The sequence below is a fragment of the Nannobrachium achirus genome (genome assembly GCF_963921795.1).
Source record: "Nannobrachium achirus genome assembly, chromosome: 8".
NCBI lineage: Eukaryota > Metazoa > Chordata > Actinopteri > Myctophiformes > Myctophidae > Nannobrachium > Nannobrachium achirus.
The window spans coordinates 46,657,456-46,681,584 of record NC_137817.1 but is presented as its reverse complement, the minus strand read 5'-3'; the positions used below and the strand labels follow the sequence as shown (position 1 = coordinate 46,681,584).

Genomic DNA, 24,129 nt, shown 5'->3' with positions numbered 1-24,129 from the left:
GTGTTCGACCTAAGGACAGAGATGTTAACCTGTTTGACACAGGCGGCGAAACGGCCAGACAGGTTAGGTGAAAACACTCTCCTCCACGGCGAAAGTGCCACGCGAAAAGACCATATCCATGTAGGTGAAAAAAACATAGGCGAAAGCGCTGGTGACCTATTTCTAAGGCTTTGGACAAGGCCCTTGTGGCCTCGTTACCATCTGTGGTGTTACACCTAAATGTAGGCTATATGTTGTACAGTCAAACGTTCACACTTGCCATAATAAAGTTAAAAGTCAAACGAGGAAGTCAAAGTCAACTAAAAGAGACCACACAAGTCAGAGTAAAGAGTAAAGGAGACATGTTTATTATTGAAACTATCACTTAAATAAAAAAAGTGCATAGAAAATAAACATGATTAGAAACTTTTCTTTTTACATCTATGTACAACTTTGTTTCCTAATTATACATTCAACCTTAAGCAGTTTGTTTTTGTTTTTCGTTACTGTTTGTGGTGTCCTTCATTTATCTGATGTGTGTATCGAGAAAACACTGATAAACAGGAGAAAAATACGACCATCACGATCATGAGTTATTATGTAGAGCAGGAGGAAGTTGATAAGACAAAGGTTTATTCAAGGCATAAGAAAAAAAAGCCTGTTTTATATCATCCATCGTCATCCCCATATCTCCATTCAGAATCATATAGCGCCCCCTGCCTGTGTGACACCACATCCCATCTTAGGCTGATATAGAGTTCTATACACAAGAAGTTAGAAAATAAAAATATATGTTAAGTACTCATCCAACTTCTCCCGAGACCTTGACTAAAAAGTCAAGGTTGGTAAAAGGTAATAAATAAATTAAATGTTCTTGTCATCATCATTATCACTTTCTACAAAAGAAACAGTACATGATAAGTACAACCAAAGCTTCGGAGGAAAGAGGTGGTCAGGGAGACATGAGAGCATCCAAAATTAAAACAACATTTTGGTGGGATCACATATTTCCTGGTCAGTCTCCACAAACCAGACTCAATTTATACCACATCAAGTAAGCAGTCTAAAAGTCCCTGTTAAAAATGTACAAAGGAAAAAACAAAAATTAAAAAAAATAAACATTCACTACAACAATCAGGAAACAAAAACAAAATAAATTGGCTGACTTCAAGAAGTTCACAACCACATTAATACAATTACACTTTTCAATTACATAAATACTGTTCCTTTCCAGAAAAAAAAAGAGAAAAGAAAGAAAAAAGCAACTGCAACGCCCCATTTTTGTCAAAGGAGCCATCGCAGGCACAGAAAAATTGGTACTGGATATCAATATACAAAAAAAGATGCACGTTAGTTTTTTTTTATTCATCTAAGCTGATAGTAGTACTGTAACACAAAACCATTAGAGTACATTGAAAGATTTGCTATTAACCATTATAAATCTGCTGAGTTGCTACTGTAACTAAGTTTGTCTGTCCATTCCGTATATTGTATAGATACTTAAGTACAAGAAACTACTATGCATGTTTTCCGTATAATATTGTTTATGTATATATAGGATAATTACAGATGAGTACGGAGAAGGGCCACTGGTGTGGCGTGGTTCAAATGAGCCCAAAAATCCCTCCAAACAAGAGGCTATTATTCACTGTCTATCCACCATCCAAAACGACTGAAATGCAAGTTCTTGTTCACCGGCTATACTGAAACTTCCCACACAGAAACAGCAAAGAGTGAATGTGAAGAAGAGACTGTCTCTAGACAGAGCCCTTGGCATCAGTAAACCTGTTCTTAGCCATGCTATGAACAGTTCAGTTAACTAGATGTGACCAGTTTGTTTCACCATATAGCCTGAAATGCTGTCAATGTTCAACTCGAGTCTGTTCCCAGTGCTGAAATTAAAACGAACCAAAAAAGCAAAAAAACAACTTTTGTGTTCCTCTATGAGGTCATATAATATATCTATGAGTCATCCCTGTCCATCATTTGTTGTATACATAAAAACAATTACAAAAAGAACTCTTAAAATAAATGTCGCTGACAGAGCATTGAAATATCGTCAACAAACATCACAATTCAGGTGTTTGTGTAGAAGAATGATACATTCATTGTAGACCTTAGCAGCAGAACCCAGCAAAGCCCAATAATGTAGATACAGCATCGTCTGAACCAGGACTGGCCTGCCTGTCGGTCAGTGTGGAGGAGGAGCTCTTCTACCTGACCAGACTTAAACTGGACTGAGGTCCAAAACATTTCGATCAACAAAAAACCCACCAGCACTGCAAAGCACTGCACGAGGAGGAAGGAGGGCTGCTAGCATGCTCCCTACCTTCACGGTAACACACAAAAGTCAAGTGCACTTCTTTCACTAAAGGGCCTCAACACCTTCATGGGTCATCGTAACCAAACCCTAGATTTAAAACAGGAGGGTCTCTCCGTTGACGAGACCTGCTTGCTTGCTTGGCTAAAACAAACTACTATGTCTTCTGAATGAGTAACTAACTGTGCTCCAAGTTTCCACATGATTAAAATTAAGATTAAGCTGAGCTGACCTTTGTTCAGTGCCTGTGTCACGGTTGAAGTGCAATCAAGTGTGTAGATCATGTTTTGTTTCACAACGGTGGCATTAAAGGGCAGGGTGGGAGCAACCACTAATGGCCTTTAGGTGACATCAAGGTCAACAAAAAAATGGTACAATACAGATATGAGCAAAATTAAACTGGGACAAATAATGAACTGGCCTCGTGGCTTGATCAAGCCTTCTGTTGAGTCAGGCGGTGTATTTCTAACACCAGGACAAAATACTAACTAGCAAAATATAAGATACGTGCTGAATTATAACTACGAAAACTCTTAAGGAAAACGAACAAAAGCAGACTTATTTGCAGGTGGTCTGTGAGCATTGGTTACAAAAATGGTCTCTTTAACAGAACAATCTCGATTCAAAAAGAAACATTGTCTACAGATTAGCTTAATGGAGAACTGATGAATGCTCTTTGTGGCATTAAGATGAAGGCACCTCTTCATTTATAGACCAAGTCTGTAGTAGAGACAACAAATCCATTCGGAACACTAAATAACTGATGTGGGAAAAGCTGCTGAGTTGAGCTAAACTATCTAATCTGTCTCTTAGGCCATGGAACCATCCACTAGTCAGTGACTAGACATATATGCACAATCCTTAAGGCTGCAATCTATAAACATTTTTTAAAGTGAAAACAATGTTTTATTTATTTATTTTTGACGGTAGAGCAGTGATTCTCAATACTGTTTGGCATTTGGTTCCGAACTATAAATAAAATCTAGCTGGGGACAATGGAACTCCTTCAAGGACCCCTGATTGCCCCAGGGCCCCACGTTGAGCTAATTGGTGGTTCCAGAACTGGGGTTTGGGATCCGCAAATTATTTTGGGTGGGTCCCCAGATGATTAGATTATTGTTTTCTCACTGAACAGTAAACAAACCAACATACAGTATAAGTGTATAGAGGTATTGGCAGATTACAATTTAATGACTTTTAAGACTTTTTTAATACCAAATTAGCCACATTGTCAAATATTTCTCAAGAAAGAGGCAAACATTGTGAAAAGACTATTTTCACATTATTTATCTGTGGAACTGAACCTACTGTAAATGTAAAGCCTACAGTACCATTATTTACATCCTTTTTTATTCACTATCAAATCAATCAGTCCCAGTTCAAATATGATTAGGATATATATATATATATATATATATATATATATATATATATATATATATATATATATATATATATATATATATATATATATATATTAGGATTTGATCTACCTGCTGCGTCAGCAGGGTTCATTTTGACTAAGGCTAAAGAAAGACTAAAATATTTTGATATTTAGTTGATTAAGACTAGACTAGACTAAGTCTAGACTAGACAATTTCAGAGGACTAAATGTGTGTTACTCAAAAGACTAAGACTAAATCTGTAAAAATTAACACTGCATTAAAGGACAACTTTTTACAACAAGGGTTCATATTTTAGATTGTAATTAGAGTATGTATTAGTATGAAAATGTTTTCATGTACTGCTTTCGCTTTCTATTGTTTTAGTGATTTTAATGATTTTGATTTCAGTGGGTGTGGGCATGCGCACAAGTGGCTAAATATGTATTTTTAGACAGAATAAACCCATTCCCAAGATGCACCGCCATCTTTCATAGGCAGATGTGACTTATGGGGCCAGTATAGTGTTACTGTAAAGAAATCGCCAGCTTATTACTATTACTTATTACTGGTGGTCAGCCTGCATGCTTTTGCAGAGCATGTTTATTCTCCATCAATAATATTGATTGTGTTCCGGGCCTCCGGCTTGGCTCAATGGACCTACAGTATGTTGCAGTATCGTAATTTCAACATTTTAAAGAAACATCATTTCATAATTTTAAAATGTTATATTATTGGGGTGCCCGCTGGCCTATCGGTCCAGGCACATACCAAATAGGCTCTGATGCCTGACAGCGTGTTGTGGGTTTGAGTCCCGATCCCGAAGACCTTTGCTGCATGTCTCTCCCCATTTCCTGTCAGTCTACTGTCCTATCAATAAAGGCATCAAAGCCCCAAAACATAGCTTAAAAAAAGTTATATTATCATTCAAATCTTTGTGTCTTTGTCATTTGATGAAGGCTGTTTGTCATGACTGCTGCTGCTGTAAAAATAATAATAAATAAAAAACACCTTGTGAGTGTGGACTGTTTCTGTGGTTTGTCATTAGGGGGCCCACTTGGGATATCCTCACGGCCCACAGTTTGAGAACCACTGCTCTAAACCAAGTTCACCCTCTGCCCACAAGAGGCTTTCTTTCTATATTAACGGGTTCAAATCCCGGGTAGCAGGACATGAAACGTGCAGCGAGTGCAGCTCTAAGTAGACTCGACTCTCAGTTTAGATGTGACGTGTTTGGACATTAAGGCGGTAGAGAGGAAATGTGTGCTAATTATTCAGCTAAACTCTCTTTTTCTTTTTTGAGTGCATAATAATAATTATAATGAATTACAACTCCCATGCTTCTGCTAAGCTAGAACTGGAACATTGAAAAGCCATCAGTCCTGACCTGTGGTGGCCTTGGATTACAGAGCTACTGGTGGACTGAACTCAGTGGGGGACCAAGACACAGACCCAGCGTCTATTCTTTGGAATCAAAGAAAACATTCAGGCTACAATGAAAATAAAAATAAAAAAATACAAAATTAACAACAACAAAAATGTTGAAAAGGCAGCAGAATAAAAAAAAGAAACATAGAGACCAAGCATTAGTGTTTGTAAACCTCTCTATTTCCTACAAAAATGCCAATAAAATAAATACAAATTTCTTAAAAATATAAATACCATCATTAAGTGCTATTCACTAGTGAGTGCTTTTTTAGTCTTTTGTGTAAAAAAATATACAATATTATTTACAGTTCTTTTTAAAAGCAAGCATAATTCCCTGTCCATGGTAAGAAAGACAGATAAAAGACAAACACTTTAAAATAGTTGATACCACACAAAAAAAACAAAAACAAAACAAAAACAATAGCAATGGATATTATAATAAGTCAAGAAGAAGAAGATTAACTTTCTGGAAAGTCAATTCAAGGGTGTTGTGATGTTTGGTTCTCACTGCTGTTGTCTTTTGGAACATCGTCAAAAAGAAATCCAAGCTATTCTAATTTCCCAAAATAGGTTTGATAACAGCATGCACAAACCTGCAGTATTGTCTGTAATTTACTGTAGTTTCCTACTGCAAAAAAAAAAAAGGAGAGAAATCAATGGCTCTTTTGTGATCAATAACCCTTTACACAAAGATAACCAATGATAAAACAATGTGACTAATAGTAAAGCACAACAGTTAAAGTTCTCCAGTCCCTTGGCTGTCAGTCCACCAGAACCTCAAGCTGCCTTTGCATCCTCAAGGCCAGAAACTCGTTAACGTCTAATATTTATCTACCTCGCTGTCAGGCTAAAAGTTAACAAAAAACAACCAAACTAACATGTCATTGTTTAAACAAATCTACATTTTCTTTACTTGAACCTTGCCGTCTCTTCCTTTCTGAGGCCATAGCTCCCCCTAGTGTTTGCCACCGTGGAACCGGGACTAACCGGGACTACCTCCTATATACAGGGTCTTCCTGCCCAGGGGGAAGGGTATCTTGTATTATCAGAACACTCAATAACCGTGGAAAAAAACAGAATGTACTTGCGTAATCCCGGTTCTCTGATCATATGAGTGAGGCGTCTCATTTTCTTGTTTTCTTGTTCTGCTAAAATTACTCTTTCCAAGTCCCTTCAGCAAATTGCACTTTGGTGTAAAATGGAACTTGTTTACAAGTTCTGTTATTTTTTTTTCTTCTCTCTCTTCTGTTAACTCTGAACAGCAGATGGTGGATCAGAATATATTCAAAGGAATGACAAATCGTAAGAAAATGAAGGGTTGGCCAATGTAAAAATTCATGGAACTATTAATAATAATAATAATAATAATCCAAATATAGATTTAAGTTAAAATTCAAATTCTGCTTTAAAAGTTCTTTCAAACCCTTCCATAGCTCATCCCCACCTGAAGCAGAAACTATTCCTCACCCAAAAAGGTAAACAAAACTAAAGGAGGCACAATATTTCTTTCTTTCTGAAAATGGCCCCTCCAAAGAGAAGACCTGCATATTATTCAGTATAACCCACTACTGGTGTGCACTGCGTTCCCTCTGTCTGTGCAGCATTCAATCTGCATGCTGTAGCAGCAGAGACAGCATTACTGCCAGTTAAGATAGAGCCCCGACCAGATATTCGCCTGGCCGATATAGTATATAAATATATTGCTCATCTGACTGTTTTTGATCTGAATTCGGTGTCCTGAACACCCACTTTCAACCTGGTGTCCTTATTTTTGTGGGCATATCATAATAATCCGTAGGTGAACATTTTCAATAGTTTTCAGAAAATGTTCCATAGGACTTAAGTGGTTAAATAAAAATAAATGCTCCAATCATATTTATTATATTTGTAATTGTATGTTCTTTGCTTATAAGTTAAATGTTCTAAATAGACACTTTAATCAAATTTCTAATTAAGGCTATTTTGCAGTTTTTGTTTTTTTCAAGACTTTTCAGAATTCGGTAATTTTCATCGGACCCAAACAATAAGGCGTCCAGTCGGGCTCTACTTGCTAGCGTTTCCCACTGCACTTGTGGCCCTATATAGGCAGGAGGCAAAGAGATAATAGTCACACAGCCCCTGTGACAGAGCAAAAAAACAACTAAGACAGAACGTCCCCTCCCCAACAACAACAACAGATAAACCTACATATTCATCAGTCGATCGATATGGTCGTTCGGGTGCGGGGGGTCTTTTAAGTTTAGTTGAGGAACTTGCGACACTTCTTGGCGCTGCAGTTGCAGGGCAGCTTGTTGCTGGCGTCCTCCGTGGGGAACTTGTAGTCGTAGGTGAGCTCCTCGCCGCAGTAGATGCGGCGCGACGCCAGGATGACGATGTGCTTCTTGCCGTCCACGGTGACCACGCGCGAGTGGCAGTTGGGCTCGCACGAGTGGTTGATGAAGCGTGCGGCGTTGCCGTGCACCGTGGCGTCCACCACCTCGTAGTCATCGATGCGGAACATGTAGCAGCCGATCCCCTTCGTCGGGAGAAGACAAAAAGAACGGGAACGACTGCGGTGTTAATTCTGACAGCAAACTTTGATTTAGTTTAGTCATATTAGTTAGGTCTGTCACGATGATGACATTTTGCATTGACGATTAATTGTTACTCAATTCAGTTTTTGTCATTGACAAATATACATTTCTTTTTGGCTTTTAGGCTTTGAAGTTGCACATGGCTGATATGACACATAACCTAAATATACAAATAACTTTATACTTAAAAAAGAACATGGATAGCCAATCTACAAGCTCACAACCATTGTGAGCCTGTAGATCTCCTTCCACTATTTGGGAAAATGACTGAAAATATATGAAAATGTTTCTAAATGGAAACGATTGACGATTATGACAAAATAATTTGCGATTTTGTCAAATAATTGCGATCAGACGATTATGTAATAATTGTGACAGGCCTAGTCATAGTCATAGTCATTGAATAACATTTCATTTTGTTTGTCATCAGAAAAGTTTTAGTTTTAGTCGTGTTTTAGTCGACTAAGTAAGCTATCATAAGATTTTAGTCGACAACTGTTGATTTTGTCGTCAAAAATGTATGTTGGCAGGCCTTGATGGCTGTTTTTAGTTTTACACTTGGTTGCATGCTGAAAATAGCCGTTGCGACACGTTGCGGTACGTTGCGAGCTTGTATATCTGCTATTTTCAGAGCGCAACACCTGAACCAAACATAAAATTACTTGTCTTTTAGTTCTGCTGGATCTCTTCTACACTAAATCGCTCCCTAACGTTTTAATCTAGTTTTTATTTGTTGATGAAATTGTCAATATATTTAGTGTTAGTTTTAGTCATCATAGCTTAGTCTTTTTTTTTTCTCCTAAATTTTTATCCCACGATTTTTGTAACCCATTTTTTCACCCGGTGCCAATTGCCTAAGCTGTAATCTTGGGCTCTGCTCTCCCTCTGCCAACCTGGGGAGGGCCCTGAACTGAGCTCATGCTTCCTTCAGTGCATGAGGAGTGAGCAGGCCGCTTCTTATCACCTGACAGGGGGAGCTTCCCCGGTTGGACGTAGCGCGTGGAAGGAACACGTTATTCCAACCAGTTCCAGTCCCCTCCATCAGGCGCCCCGGCTGGCCAGGGGGAGGCATTATAGAGACCAGGATTACTGCATGTTTTTGTGAGGGTATCTACCCTAGGAGACACGGGGAGAACATGCAAACTCCACACAGAAAGGCCCTTTTGCCAACCCCACCTAGGGTGTGGGCACTGATGACGCGGAGGAGGGAACACGCCCCCAGCACCCACAGCGTCCCCTGGCGGGAATCGAACCCAGGACCTTCTAGCTGTGAGGCGACAGCACTACTGACTGCGCCACCGTGCCCCTAATCATAGCTTAGTCTTTATTTAGTTTTTGTCAGTGAATAAAGTTAGCCGAAGAACATTTTTATTCATCATTTTTGTAGACAAAATTAACACTGGAACACTGTTAATATTCCTTTTGGCAAATTATGTATTTTATCCGATCACTTTGTGAACCATCTATGGATGTGGTGGCATCTGTTTGTCCTGCTTTAACAAATGTAATTACTGTCGTCAACCAGTAGGTGTCCTACTCGAGTCGACATGCCTGTGTTATACAAGTAGACAGCAGTGTATCCAATCAAGAGTGCTTACATTATGCAACAATGATGACACAAAAATGGGAAATAAGCCAGCAAGACTGGCTGAGAGCACATTGTGTAACATTCATGTCTACAGATTGTTGTGAGGTAAATGAAGCACTCTCTTTCTTCTCAGTTCAAATGGGCTGCTGTCTCATACACAGACTGTAGGTACAGATTATGCTCTGAGGCAAAGCAGTTACTTCCACTTTATAATTTAACCATCTGTCATCCAACATTAGAATCGATAACAATGTGGGTAGAAGAAGTTTATTAAAATAAAATAACAATTACAACGGTGTTATCGGTGGTGCAATGTAATTGGTGTATGCCTGCACTCCATGTAACACTGGCTACCAAGACAATGCTACCTAATCTATGTTTATTCTACTATTTGGAGATAAGCTGTGTGAAACCATGTTTTGGCCTGACGGTGGTGCTAGAACTAGAAGATACAGCCGGACATGGTGCTCAGATTGTAATATTGTCCAGGGTACGTTATTTGGAAACACACATGAGTTCTGGGCAAACCATGGAAGCTTCTGATTGGCTGAACCGGAGCTAGGGAGCGCAGCTTTTTGTTCGCTTGGACCGTGCGGAGGAGCGACCACCTAAACCTCAGTAAAACTAACGCTGGTGAGCACCAGAACTCTTGTGCGATTCCAAATCAGGCGTCCAGCATGTAGGAAGTTTCATGGAAATACTGCCCATTCAAAGTGGAAAGTTTAGCCTGAGGGTGGTGCTAGAGGAAAGGCCATGGGGTCCAGTAGGGGCCATTGTCTGGGGTTAAGGACACTATGCCACATAAGGCATGTTTTCATTGCAGTTCCGGAATTTTTTCGGCAAAATAGATAATTATAATTAGCATAACTTGCCGGGAGTTTCGTTTTTTGGGTGTTTTCACATGCCCTCATCGGCAGCAAAAATGCTGGTAGCGCTCGTTTTCGCTAAACCATTGAAGCGGCATGAAAACCAGTGTTGCCAGATTTTGCGAGAGAAATAAGCAACCAGGTGTACGAAAATAATCCCCAAAAAGTGATATTATCCAGGCCACACAAGCACTTTAAAACTATACGCATCGCCACATCAGCTAATTGAAAATTACCGATCTACAAGCTCACAACAAATAAAACGAAACCAGCAACTATCAAATATACAAGTAACTTTACGGAAATCAAGTCCAGAGTCGCTTATAATTAGCAGACATGGCAACACTGGCAGCTTGCTTGCTGGAGTGAGTCGAGTGCTGCGGTTCGTTATATGTCTCTCATTCTTTCTCTCTCAGTCTCACCCTAAACCCTACAAATGGATTTAACAAGTTTCAAGACTTATTCTTCATGCAACACATAAGGTTCAGAAAGGATCGCTTATGCGTTATGCAACGTGTTGCACTTGTGGGCTTGTAGATTAGCTGTGTTTTTTTTTTCCTTTTCTTTTTCACGCGTCACCATACGGATGACCAGACTCGATGCGCTGCTCTGTAAAACACTTTTAATCATGATTCATCAGTCATCACAACGACGAGAAACTAATAACAATGACGGAGCTTTTTGAGTTGGTAAAGCTTCCAACTTTCACCACAGCATAATGAGCGCATTGTGTCCCAATCATACTAAAAATAGGCCAGATACAATGTTTTAACTGTTATTATTGGCTCCTTTCATGCACCTGCTTGTAAAAGAAAACGTCAAAAATAACGGTATACGTTTTCACTGTGGGGAAATTTCTATTCTCCCGGTACTTTCAGCAAAAATTACTAGGTATTTTGCCGTCAAATTTAGGACTTCAAAACTCCCAGAACACAAAATAAGTGGCCGTTTTCACATGGCGTGAATTTCAAAATTGCCGTCATTTTTGACAAAACTTCCAGAAGTTTTGCTCAATGAAAACGGGGCTTTAGTGTAATTAAACATCGGCACATTGGCATTATATCTCAACAATAACATTTCTCCATGGGGTCAAGATTGATGAAAACAAATAATCATCAAGCTGTTAATTAAATATCTAAAACAGAGCAAACACCAAATGTGCAGGTACTTTTCTTTAGCATCATTCATACAATGGCGCGTTGTGAGCTTTGTCGATATGCTATTTTCAGCAAAAGCTTTCCCCACAATAACGATGCTGGGGTTTAAGTGGTTAAGTTTTACGTTTTAATTATCTTGAATTTCACCCGGCATGCAGAAGCTCACCTTGCCATCGTAATACTTCTCCCGCTTGTCAGTGAGCACCGAGCGAATGACGTTGCCAGAATACTCGATCACCATCTCCCCTGCATCCATGACTCTCTTGCAGAACAGGCCTCGGCCGTGGATTGGAGATCTGCAGTTGGGCAGACAGACAGACATTAGCAGTGGTGTAAAGTAACTAAGAACTGTACTTAAGTAACACTTGGAGGTACTGTATTTGTACTTTACTTGAGTATTTCCAATTTCCAATACTTTCACTTCTACTCCACTACATCTCGGATCGAAATATTGTACTTTTACTCCACTACATTTATTTGAAAACTTTAGTTGCTAGTTACTTTGTAGATTGATTAACATACATTAACCACTTCAGCCCTATATACTGTATACATTTCGTCCATCTGAAAATAGCCGATCTACAAGCTCGAGATCTACCACACACATTGTGAGCATGTAAACAAGACCTATTTTTAAATGCAAACTACAATACTGGTCCTAGCAAATTGTCACGAAGACGACCTCTATGCAGTAAATCCTAGACATATCCTTACTAACCTGTAGACTCCTACAGTCTCCTTTGAGGTGGTTTTCAGCTGTTTGAATCTCACAGCCAAAGGAAGCTCCATGGAGGCTCGCCTGAAATAGTAACATGAATGAGAAATGTTATGCCATGAATTCAAACAACACCCTGGCATGAGAAATGTTATGCCAAGCGTTAAAACAACACCCTGGCTTGACGATTAAGCTGCACAGTAAAGTGGCAGTATACGGTACTTGTTTTTGCCACCTTTTTCTCATAATTGAGATACATTATGCCAATTCCCAGTTCTCCCTCAGCGCCCTCATACCAATAATTACTTATCCAAAGTGAGTGACAGCCACAACACTAGAGGTGTTGCTAAATATTTACTATATCAATTTTAAATCATTGAGTCGAATCGTGTTGTATCGTATCGCCTTGAATGAACCTTGAGTTACACCACTACTAATAACGTATTCAATCAATCAATCACTCAATCAATCAATCAATGAAGAGCACGTTGTCTGACCTGGCGGTCCTGAGCTGCCCCTCCTCCTCGTCATCCTCCTGAGGACGGTACTCTGGAGGCTGACGGTGTTTGGAAGCCAGGAAGTTGAACATGTCAAACGCAGACCTCCTGAAGGGGGGCCAAGAAAAACACCAAGAGAAGCAACACTCAGAAAAAAGTGCATACACACCTGTAGTGGCTAAGAACAGCTAGGTCTTGCCTGGGCTTAAAGGGCAGGTTTTTTGTACAGATTGTAATTAGCCAGTAGCTATGCCCCTCCCAAAAAGCTTTTGTCCAATGCTAGCTTAGAATAACTTCCTGCTTGCCCAGGTTTGCCTTGGCAACAGCCTTGGCAAGCTGCCGGTTGCTAAGCTAGCATTGGACAAAAGCTTTTAGGGGAGGGGCATAGCTACTGGCTAATTAGAGAAAAGAAATGTTAAAATGTTTTCATTTACTGCTTTCTATCGTTTTAGCCATTTTAGCGATTTAGATTTCAGTGGGTGGGGGCATGCGTACAAGTGGCTAAATATTTATTTTTAGACACAAAAAGCCCATTACCATGATGCACCGCCTAAATTGAAAATTGTAATTTGTTTTGGGTCTCGACCAAAATAATTTGGGAACCACTGCTTCATAGAATAGGAGATGATACTGTATGTGAGGCTCCCTCCCTACCTGTGGTGCATCTCAGCGCGGGCCGAGCCGTGGGGGTTGACAGGGAGTTCGTCCGTCTCCTCAGGCTTGTGGAAACAGAAGCGGTAGCTCCGACAGTGTCTGGAGCCGTACAGCTGCTCCAACAGGAACACCACCGCCTCGTGGACCACGCCCAGCATCCTCAGCGCGTTCACACCTGGAGGGAAAACACACACACACACACACACACACACACACACACACACACACACACACACACACACACACACACACACACACACACACACACACACACACACACACACACACACACACACACACACACACACACACACACACACACACACACACGAAATTAAGGGCCCGTGCACACGCCGCCGTTTTCACGAGAAAACGCCTCAATTAAAACATAGGTTGCCAAAAAATCCTTAAGACGTCTGGGAACGTCTAACCTGGTTGCCATGGTCACCAGGTAAACGGGTGCAAAACAGGGGCTGTTTTGGCGCCAGGTGAGCAAAAACACTACATTTCCCATCATGCTTAGCGGATTTCCTGATTCAAATCACGTGCACCACGCTAAAGATCACATGAGCACCCATCATGTTTGCGAGCACAACGCACACGCACGAGCGCCGGTAAGTTGAATGCATTTAATAATGGCATCCAATGTGTTAAATGTCACATATGCCGTCCGTTTAGACGAGAGCGGCGTTTTCGGGGGTTGAAAACCCAACAAAGTGAAACCTCCTCCCAGGGTGGAATTAAAGTTTGAAAACGCTCCTCCTCGGGTTTCCATCTAAACGGAAAAGTTACAGGGAATCCGCAAATTGTGTGATGTCATGGCAAAGCCCCAGCCGTGGAGCCTGCACGCTGCCATGGTGATATGTAAACAACAGCTGTGATAGGAAGTAGAACGGACATGAGTCACATACTGCCAGATAGTGCGTCCCTGCCCTAAAAGATACTTGCTTGGGTTAAATGACCCATTTCCAAGATTGATAGTAACATCTACAATGTTCTGAAAGTCTTGTTCATGTGCCTGCTGGTGCCTCACCTTCAAAGGAGAGCTCTTTGAGCCTAGCGTTGGAACGAGCCTCCTGCACCTTGTCTGTCAAAGATTTCCAAGCCTCTGTAGAAGAACAAGAAGACCGGGTGAGCATTTCACACACATAATATCCTATACGTCCCTGTCCGTAATAAGAAAGACAGATTCAAAAACACTAAAATAGTTGACACCCAAAAAATACACGTCTTTTTTTTCTATAGCAATAGATATTATAATAAGCCAAGAAGAAGGAAATTGTCTTTTGGAACAAAAAAAAAAACAGCAGAAAAATCAATGGCTCTTTTGTGATCAATAACCCTTTACACAAAGTCAAAAAGAATGTGACTAATAGTAAAGCACAACAGTTAACGTTCTCCAGTATGCCGTAGGGGTGGGCGATATGGAAAAATACAATATCACAATAGTTTTCCAAGCTATATCACGATACACAATCTTATCACGATTCTTTTTCACATTGGTTTTTATGGTTATTTTTTCAAGTTACTTGACAAAAACTAGACTCTCTGGGTTCCTTTTGGGAGGTCTAAATTGAACTTTACAAGTATGTAACTCTGACAGTATACAAATGAAACCAAATGGACCCTTACGGGTCCATTTGGTTTCATTTGTATACTGTCAGAGTTAAGTGGAGACCTTGACATTTTAAAGTTTGAGAACTGATGATTTTGACCAAAATGGTTTAAATTGGTTTAAATTGAATTCTGCAATGAATCTCTGTATTCACAAGGCTCCCTCAATTGTATCACCATATATACGATACCTCTGAAAAGGCATATCGTGGACACATTGTATCGTCTCAACGATAATTATCACCATATCGCCCACACCTAGTAGGCCGTCACTCCACCAGAACCTCAAGCTTCCTTTGGAGCATCGCAGGACGGACGTCTGGATGTGTGATGTATGATGTTCAAGTTATAACACACATGGAACAATACTTTTCAATTGTTATTACATAGCAAAGGAGAAGCATTGCACAGAATGGGGGGGGGGGGTCATTATTTCCCTCACCTTCAATGCTCTCACAGCGGATATGGAACCCATCCTCGCTGCAGATCTCAAAGATGAGGCCCTTCTTGGGCTTAGCGTCCAGGACCAAGTCCCTACCGCCGCCGTCCTGGTCTGGGGCAGAGGCTACAAGGAGCGACCCGGTGGGGTGGTCCCCCCCTGGCCCACTGCAGTCCATGGCCTTCTCCAACACCACTTTACCCGTTGGAATGGGCGACTCGGCAGCCTTGGTACCAAAGACACTGGAAAAATAGAAAGACAAGATGGTGAGACCTAAGCATTATTAGAAATGAATTGATCTTCATTCGGTACGTTGGCACAGAGATGTTCGACGAGATGCCCACCTCTTGTTGGCTCCCTTGTCGTGGGTGGGTGGTCTGCCAGTGTCCATGGGCTCTGGAGAGCACAGCTCTCTGGACCTGCACACAAAAACACACACACATTAACAAACAGGAATTAATTTGAGGCCATCTGAGAATCTAGAGCAGTGCTTCCCAAACCTTTTAGTTTGAGACCCTAAAGAGGAATTAGATGTTTGCCCGAGACCCGAACTAGTGAAAATAGCAGATCTATGGTTATTTTCACTACTTCTAAAACATTTGTGTTCTAATGTATGGAATTCCTTAGATTTTCTTCGATTTCTTCTTGAAATAACTGAAAAACGAATATCATTTTGTTTTTAATTAATTTTTTTTTAAAAAAGAAAAAAATAGCTCCACCAAAATAGCTCCACTAACCCCAAGTCCGTACAAGCAATATTCATCAGACAAAGGGAGCAGATAACATTAAAACCGACAATTAAACAAAATGAGGGGGGATTGCATTAACAATTTAACCAATTAAAAATGACTAGTTTGTGGTTCACAGTCAGGTAAATCCAAAAATATATATATTCAAAAAAATTCAAATAAGGACTTATACTGTTATTCGTCTCAGGTACTGGTGGACACTATCTTATTTATAGCTGTATATCTCATCTCATCTCATAATTTAAGCATGTGTATGAAGCTCACCCGGGGTTTGAAGAGGAGCTTCTTCCTCTGTGAGGCTCCTCTCCCTGCTGCCAGGCCTTCAGCTTCTTGCCGTTGGTCTTGTCTGGACTCTGCCGGTTCCTCTTGGCTTTCTGCTTGCCTTTCTCCGTCCCCGAGACGCTTCCCGCAGCAGAGGAGGAGGAGATTGTGGACTGCTTGTGTTCCGCCGAGGCCCGGGACACAGGGGTGGTTCTGGAGCTCTGGGTCTGGGTGAAGACCCCGACCACGTGCGTCTTGGTGGAGCTCAGCGTTGTGGCCGGGCTGGGAGCCAACGTCACGCCGGAGTCCAGGGAGTGGGCTCTGTGAACGGACTGGAGGTGGACGCCGGCGCCTTCTGCGTCGCCCTGCTGGCTGACGGCCACGCTGATGGTCTGCTGCGAGGGCAGGACACAGATGCCGCCGGCGATAGATGTCTGGACAGGGGAGACGAGCTGGGACATCATGGGACCCCCGGCCGCCGACTGAAGCACCACGGGCTGATCGGACAGGCCCAGGCCGCGTGGGCCGGCCTTGAAGAGGAGGTTGCCGATCGGCCCGGTGATCTCTGCGGAGCCAAGGACGGGCGTGGACAGTGAGACGGTCCCCGGAGCGAGGAGGCCCGCGGCGCCGCCATGGGGGGCCATGGAGACCACGTTCAACACCGACTGACTGGGGTTGAGGCCAGAGACCGTGCAGGGGAGGAGGTGAGCAGAGGAGTCGTGGCTCAGGATGCCCGGCTGGCTGGCGGCGGCCATGGGCATCCTCGGCTGTAGGACCGGCTCAAAGTACATCACGCTGCCCGATTTAGGTCTCTTGATGATGTTTGGGACCTTGCGTTGCGAGGTGGTGAGGGTGCTCAACTCAACCAGTCCGCCCGTCTGACCAGGGATGCCGGCGGTAATCTGAGGGGACGACAGGTTGATGAGGGTCATGTTGGGAGGGGGTCCCACCTCGGAAGGGGCCAGAGTGGGCTGGCTACGAGAGCGTGCTAGCTTTTTGGTCTTCCTCGGCTGGAGGCGAGAAATGGGCCTCTTCTTGCCGTGAGCGGAGGCCAGCACGGCCGGTGAAGAGCCCATGGTGGAGGGGCTCGAGACGATGGCCACGCTATGGGGCCGACCGGCTTCTGACACCAGGATCTGAGACTGGTCGTGGGGCACCCCGATGAGGAGCCCCGAGGAGGTGCTGGGGATGCCAGTCTGGAAGCCTGTCTGGGTGGTTCCTGTGAATGTGTGGATCTGAGGATGGTGGGACATGGTGCCCAGGACCTTGCCTCCAGCGGGGAAGATGGGCTGTGCTGTGGAAAGACCGGTATTAATCCCCGTGGTGAGAGTCATGGAGCTCAGCACCGCTGGAGAACTGGCGTCCATCACTCCCGTGGCACTGATCTTCTGGGTCACTCCGTTGGGGAGGGTCTGGAGGACGTAGAGAGGCTGGAACTGCTGGTTGACCACGATAAGCTTCTCAGGGCCGGTTTTGATTTGAACTGCAGGGCTGGCAACCTGTGCCTGGGATGGCCCCGGACCAGGGACTGGGCCAGGGCTGCCCGAAGCGGAAGCCGAGGCAGGAAGGTACTTCTGGCCCTGATGGGGCAGAGAGGGGGAGTTGGGCAGGCCAGGTGTCCCAGCGTTCCTTGTTGCATCCTGGTTACTGGCAGGCTCCACCCCCTGTCCGATGGCAGGGCTGGGGATGAACTGTTCAGGAGTCATGTGACCTTCTGAACCAGCTGTCCCCTCATGCTGGCTTTCGGACGGCGACACCCCCGGCCCCGTCCTCTTCTGGTCTCCAGCTTTCTCCCCGCTGATGGTTTCGGGATCAGAGGTTAAACCCAGCATTGTGCGCTCCGAGGTGTCAGAGATGAGACTCCCGGCTGTGTGGTTCTGGCTCTGGCTCTGACCGCTGCTGACGGAGGGGCTGCGCGTGGTCAGCACGGAGAGGTCAGAGGGCAGCTCCAAAGGAAGCCCGTACGGCTGCTCTATGGTGCTGCTCACGCCGCTCTCCCCGACCCCCGAGCTTTCTGTGCTGGCCAGTGGCTGGGGGAAGTCCTCAAAAAGGATGTCTTTGCGCCGGTTCACGTCCACCCCGACGTAGCCCTCTTCCAGCAGGAGCTCCGAGGAGGACGGCTCGGGCTGCTGTCCCAGAGCCTGCATGGAGGGGGTGTTGAGGACGAACTCCATGATGTCGGACGGGAGGATGTTGCCACAGTCGTCGCTGTTGTTGTTGTCCGAGTCGGACTTGAGCAGGTCGGTGCTCAGTGACAGCTGGGCGAGAGGGTCCTGAGACTTCACCCCGCTGCTGCTGCCTCCTCCTCCAGATAGAGGGAGGCAGTTATCTTTCTGGTTCTTCCTGCTCTCTCTGTTGCTGCTGCTGCTTGTTCCGCCAGAGCCCACGGCTCCTGAAGCTCCTCCTCCGCTGTCAGCCTCCTTCCCAGAAGAGTCGTGCTGCTGGGACTCCAGTTTCTCCGTGGCGGCGTGCCTCTCTCTGGCCCTCCGCTTGCCTGTGTTCTTGTGGGAGGAGGTGGAGGTGGAGGAGGAGGAGGTGGTCGTGGTGGTGGTGGTGGTGGCTGTGCTGGTGGTGCAGATGCTGGCGTCGCTTTCTGAGCCGTCGTCAACTCCGTCCAACTGGCCGATCTGTTGCTTGCCCAAGTTCCTGTAATGTTAACAAAATGTTACATCAAAGTCAGCAACGCTGGTTCTCAGCTCCATGGTTAGTGCTATCCAACGTTTCAATACTCATCAGGAATTGAAAGTAATAGGACACAAATAAGTGAGTCGTGTCTGTTTCTGTTTTAATCATGATATCTTCTGCATAGTGTTCTGTCATTCAATGTTATATGAGTTATTTTTTACAGGATTTCAATGTAAACAAGACTCGGCTTTCCTGAGCTTATCCTTTTAGTTGACCTTGTACCAGTGAACTGTACTGTCATGAAACATTTTCCTATGCAAACTTCCAATAAATACTTCAATCAATAAATCAATGTCTAAAACAACATCCAAACTAGTGGGAGCGTTTCAGGCAAAAATCGTGCACTTTATGAAAGAAGCATGAAATTTGGCACACAGTTAGAACATGCCATATGGAACATTTTTGGCTATAGGGGCATCGCAGATTTGTCTTGGGAAACTTGTGGGAGCCAATCAAAGTTGGGCTCTCATAGACTTTACTATAGAGTAAAATAATACAAAAAATAAATATGCTTTAAGTAGCATGTGAGGGGTCAAAGTAGGTGTTTTTCGGGATTCTGAATTCAATGCAAGCATTTGTTTTGCACGAAAAACATTCCTTTGCGAGAAACGGCCACCACAAAACTGTTGAAAAGTGATGACTCATCACTAAACCATACTTTTATCACTTATATGGGGTCCGTTTCTAGCCCAAGGAATGGTTTTCCTGCTAAATAAATGTTTGCATTGGATTCAGAATCCCGAAAAACACCTAGTTTGACCCCTCACATGCTACTTAAAGCATATTTATTTTTTGTATTATTTTACTCTATAGTAAAGTCTATGAGAGCCCAACTTTGATTGGCTCCCACAAGTTTCCCAAGACAAATCTGCGATGCCCCTATAGCCAAAAATGTTCCATATGGCATGTTCTAACTGTGTGCCAAATTTCATGCTTCTTTCATAAAGTGCACGATTCCATCAAAATACTGCCCGAAACGCCTGCACTAAACCTTGTGAGAGGTTCAAATCAGTGGAGTGCATACTTCTATAATGTATAACTCCATATGTTTCAGCCCGATCCGATCGCTATTGACTTCCATTACAAAATGAATGAAAGATAAATATTTCAAAAAATATAAAACATTATATAAAAATATTAAGTAACAACTACTTTGGACAATTGAATCCCTAGAAATACTATTACGGTACTATGAGCATAATACATTTTCAGTGACATTTCAAATTGGGACTTACATGCTAGTCAGCAGCTCGTCTCCGTCAGTCCCTTGCTGCTGCTGCTGCTGCTCCTCTTCGTCTTTGAGGAAGCGCTGCAGCTGGGAGCCCCTCCCCAGACACTGGTCGATGCCCTCGATGGAGGGCAGCCCCCCGCCGGGGTTGTTGATGATGGTCCGGGTGAAGTTGTAGTAGTACGGGTCCTTGTCCCTGTGCTTGGTTGCCCCGCCCTCCTCGTCCTCGCCGCTGTCCCCAGACGACGAGGAGGTGCTCATGTCGTCCGCTCCGTCCACCTGGCCCTCGGCAGACCTCCTGCTGCCGCCGCCCGCTCTCTTCTTGGTCACCCCTCCTCCTCCTAGGGATGGGATGATAATCGTTGATATTGTTTATCGTGATAAATAAAAAAAATAAAAAAACACTCACAATCATCGTATTGTGGAGATTCAAATTTATCAGGATTATAAATCGTTGATATTGTTTATCGTGATGAAAAAACACTCGCAATCATCGTATTGTGGAGATTCAGATTTATCGTGAAATTATCTTCTGTCACGCACTGGGATCAATTCACCTTTTATTTGCTGAGCTGCATAATTATCCGGTACCACTTAAACCCTCTATAATTGGTAAAACAGACCTGGAAATAATGTACTTGATACAGTTTTTGTTTCACTCTCTACCAAATAGCCAATCTACAAGCTCAAAACGCGTCACGTTTTTTCTTTTTTGCAAATGTTCCACCCCAGGATAATGGATGTTGGGGACATTTTGATTATCATAAATAGCAAATTCTTTGGTCACAATAACCATGACATGAGATTTTCATAATGGTCCCATCCCTACCTCCTCCTCCGCCTCCTGCTCCTCCTCCCCCGGCCGCGGCGTCCCCGCTCCCGTAGAACGGCAGGTCCTCCTCGCCGTACGAGCGCACGGCGTAGAACGGCGTGAGGCCGAAGAACATGTTGGAGCGCGCGCGGGCGCTGCGCCGCGGGTAGCGCCGCTTGGCCGAGCCCGAGCCGTCGCTGTCGTCCTCCTGGTGGTGGTGCTTGTCGTCCCCCATCATGCCCCGCTCGCGCTCGTCCTCGTCGGTGGAGTGAGCGTGGAGGAGGCCGGCGGCGCCCGAGGGGTGGTGGTGGTCGCGGCAGAGATGGTCAGCGGAGCGCGAGTGCTCCTTGCCGGCCCGGATTGCGGCCGTGTCGGACTCGGAGCTGTCGCTGCTGCTGGCGGACGGGGAGGAGAAGAGGGTGGAGCGTGTGGAGCGGCGGGTCCCTTGGTGGCCCGCAGGAGAGACTGTGGAGGTGGCGTTGGTGGTGGTGGTTGTGGTGGTGGAGGAGCACGGCGAGGAGCTGCTGACGGTGCTGGTCCCGTTGGGGTCCGTCTTGATCTCCGTCTTGATGGGAGTCAAAGCGGGCGGTTTGGTGGTTTGTCTCTTCTTGTCCCTGGAGGACGGCAGGAGCTGGTTGGCTGTTGGTTTAGTGGAGGAGGTCTTCACACCCCGTTCTGGTGCTGCTACGTTCTCCAGACTGGAGCTGTTCTTCCTGTCAGGGCCGGGGGAGAAGCTCTCCCTGGCTTTGGAGGAGGACTTGTCCCCTCCCTGGTTCTCTGGCTTCTCCACCTCAGACTTTGCGTGGACTTTGGTGCTGTTCCCCAGCGTGGGGGCTTTGCTGTTGCTGCTGTTGTGAGTGGAGGAGGAGATGTGGGCGTAAGCGTTGGACCCACCGGTAGCTTTAGTGTTGTTGTTGAGCTGGGCGGGCTTGCTGCTGCTGCTGTTGTGAAGGGTCTTCCCTCTGTCTTTGGACACGTCTCTGCTGCCTGCTGTTTTGACTTTGGAGTGCTTGTCTTTGGGAGCTGGGGCAACAGCCGGGGTGGCTTTGTGGGCGGAGCCTCGCTTGACGTTGTCATCTTCAGACGGCGCCCTAGATGATGACCAGAGTGGTTTCATGGCCGCGGCGGGGGCAGGCCCCGACGAGTAGTCATGTGACTTCCTCGTACCAGCCCTCTGGAACGAAGGCTGCGGGGAGCCAGCTTTCCCAACGACAGAGTCCTTATGGAGAGGTGTAGAAGTCCCAGCCCCGCCTCCGCTCTCCATCCCTGGGTTGGCTTTGTCCTTAGGGTGGGTGGTGTTGGAAGTGGAGCTGGATCGGTGGCGAGGCAACAGAGTGAGCCCAGCCGAGGCGTCCGCATCTCTGCCGCCCTGTTTGCCACCCTGCTTGTCCGCTTTGGAGCAGCCGCCTCGCTGGTGCCCGGCGAGGACGGCGGTGCCCATGAGAGGGGAGGACTGTCCCGAGCCCGCGGGTGCCAGTCTGGAGCTCTTGCTCTCTCCTCCGGCCTGCTTGGAGGAGACAGAGATGGCGCTGCCGTCTTTCCCCGAGCCAGAGTCTCTGCTCCTCTCTGTGCTTCTGATGCCGGAGTCTCTAGAGGGCGGTCTGACCCGCTCCGACTCCCGGCTAGAAGGCCTGCCTTTGTCTGGACCTGCGTCCTTCGCTCTGTCCGCATCCCTGCTGTACTGTCTGTGCTTATCAGACTCTCTGATCCCTTTCTCAGGGTTTGGCTCTCTGGAGGAGAGCCTGCCCCTGTCCCTGTCTCTGCTTGCCTGTCTCCCCTTCTCTGAGTCCCTAAAGTTGGACTCTCTACTGGGCGCTCTTCCCCTCTCAGTCTCTTTCAGCCCCGGGTCTCTACTCAGTGGTCTGTCCTTTTCTGTCTCTTTGGAAGGCTGCCTCCCCTTGTCCGAGTCCTTCTGACCAACCTCTCGTGGCGTTCTGTTCTTCTCCGTGTCCTTGGAGGACTGGTCCCTGCTGAACGTTCTTCCCTTGTCCGTGTCCCTGGCGCCCCCCTGTTCCCTGTGCGCCACTGCCCGCCCCCGGTCCGACGAGGCCTGGCGACCCTCCCTCTGGCCCGCGTCTCGGCTCGGGTGCCGAGCTTTCTCCGGGTCCCTGGCGGGCGAGGGGATGAGGGGTGGTGGCGAGGTGAGCGGTCGCGACGGAGGGCAGTGAGGCGGGGAGGTCATGCCTCTCTGTCTGTTGGTCTGGTGGGGAGGGGAGGAGAGGGAGGGGGTGCTGTGGCGCCGCGCGCCGATGCTCCTCATGCCCGGGTTCAGCAGGGGGTCTCCCACCGTCACTATTTCATGGCTTTGGGGCTGGGCAGAGCCTCCTGGGAGAGACAAGATCAGGTCAGACAATTTAGGTTTTTCTATTCCACTGTGAATGCACTTAAAGGACAACTCTGCACTAACATAACATAACATCTAAGCTCATTTTACTTTATTGATCCCAAATGACTGTCCATGGGGTCTATTAGGCAGAAATGCCCCTGTTGTCCAGTTTCCCCAGCAGAACCCAGCACCCCTCATAGCATAGAGTGGAGCCCATAAGCCTATCGCTTTTACAATATTTGTTGTGGTCAAAAGTGATTGTTAATGTGAAAATGTGTTTATTCCAAAGCGCCACTGCCGCCCAAATGTGTGCATGCGTGTATGTGTTTGTACCTGGAGAAGGCATGGGTCTGGGGCCTGGTGAACAAGGGGGGTAGCTGGGGTGCCGATTCCTGGTATAGACCCTCAGCTTGGGGGTGTTGGCAGGGGAGAGGGCGTCGGAGCGCCTCGGCGAGTCGAACGGATCTGGAAAGTCTTTATCTAGAAAAACAAAACGGTTTGGAATTTAGTTCATCATCACAAGTTTCGCTCTTGTGCCAATTATACTGTATGTACGGAACGGAATATCCCACTATTTTGTAACCCATTTTTCACCCAGTGCCAATTGCCAAAGCTGTAAATCCTGGGCGCTGCTCTCCCTCTGCCAACCTGGTGAGCACGCCGCTTCTCATCACCTGACAGGGGGAGCTTCCAACCAGTTCCTTTCCCTTCCATCAGGCGCCCCGGCTGGCCAGGGGGAGGCATTATAGAGACCAGGATTACTGCATGTTTTTGTGAGGGTACCTACCCTAGGAGACACGGGGAGAACATGCCAACTCCACACAGAAATGCCCTTTTGCCAACCCCACCTGGGGTGT

At 45.4% G+C, this 24,129-nt stretch overlaps 1 protein-coding gene across 1 annotated transcript in view; it reads right to left on the bottom strand.

Moving 5' to 3' along the window:
• Nucleotides 1–4,111: 4,111 nt before the first annotated feature.
• The window catches only part of kmt2a (lysine (K)-specific methyltransferase 2A), a gene marked incomplete at its 5' end in the record, with an annotated part of 70,851 nt that continues 50,833 nt past the window's right edge, over nt 4,112–24,129 (bottom strand). Inside the window, 12 exons of the mRNA XM_080731936.1 lie at nt 4,112–7,624; nt 11,460–11,589; nt 12,012–12,092; nt 12,506–12,613; nt 13,160–13,334; nt 14,193–14,267; nt 15,216–15,454; nt 15,557–15,631; nt 16,226–18,868; nt 20,143–20,476; nt 20,965–23,271; nt 23,606–23,752. Of these exons, the coding sequence (XP_080588062.1) occupies nt 7,349–7,624; nt 11,460–11,589; nt 12,012–12,092; nt 12,506–12,613; nt 13,160–13,334; nt 14,193–14,267; nt 15,216–15,454; nt 15,557–15,631; nt 16,226–18,868; nt 20,143–20,476; nt 20,965–23,271; nt 23,606–23,752 (6,590 nt within the window). The 3' untranslated portion in view covers nt 4,112–7,348. The remainder of the gene's footprint in view (nt 7,625–11,459; nt 11,590–12,011; nt 12,093–12,505; nt 12,614–13,159; nt 13,335–14,192; nt 14,268–15,215; nt 15,455–15,556; nt 15,632–16,225; nt 18,869–20,142; nt 20,477–20,964; nt 23,272–23,605; nt 23,753–24,129) is intronic.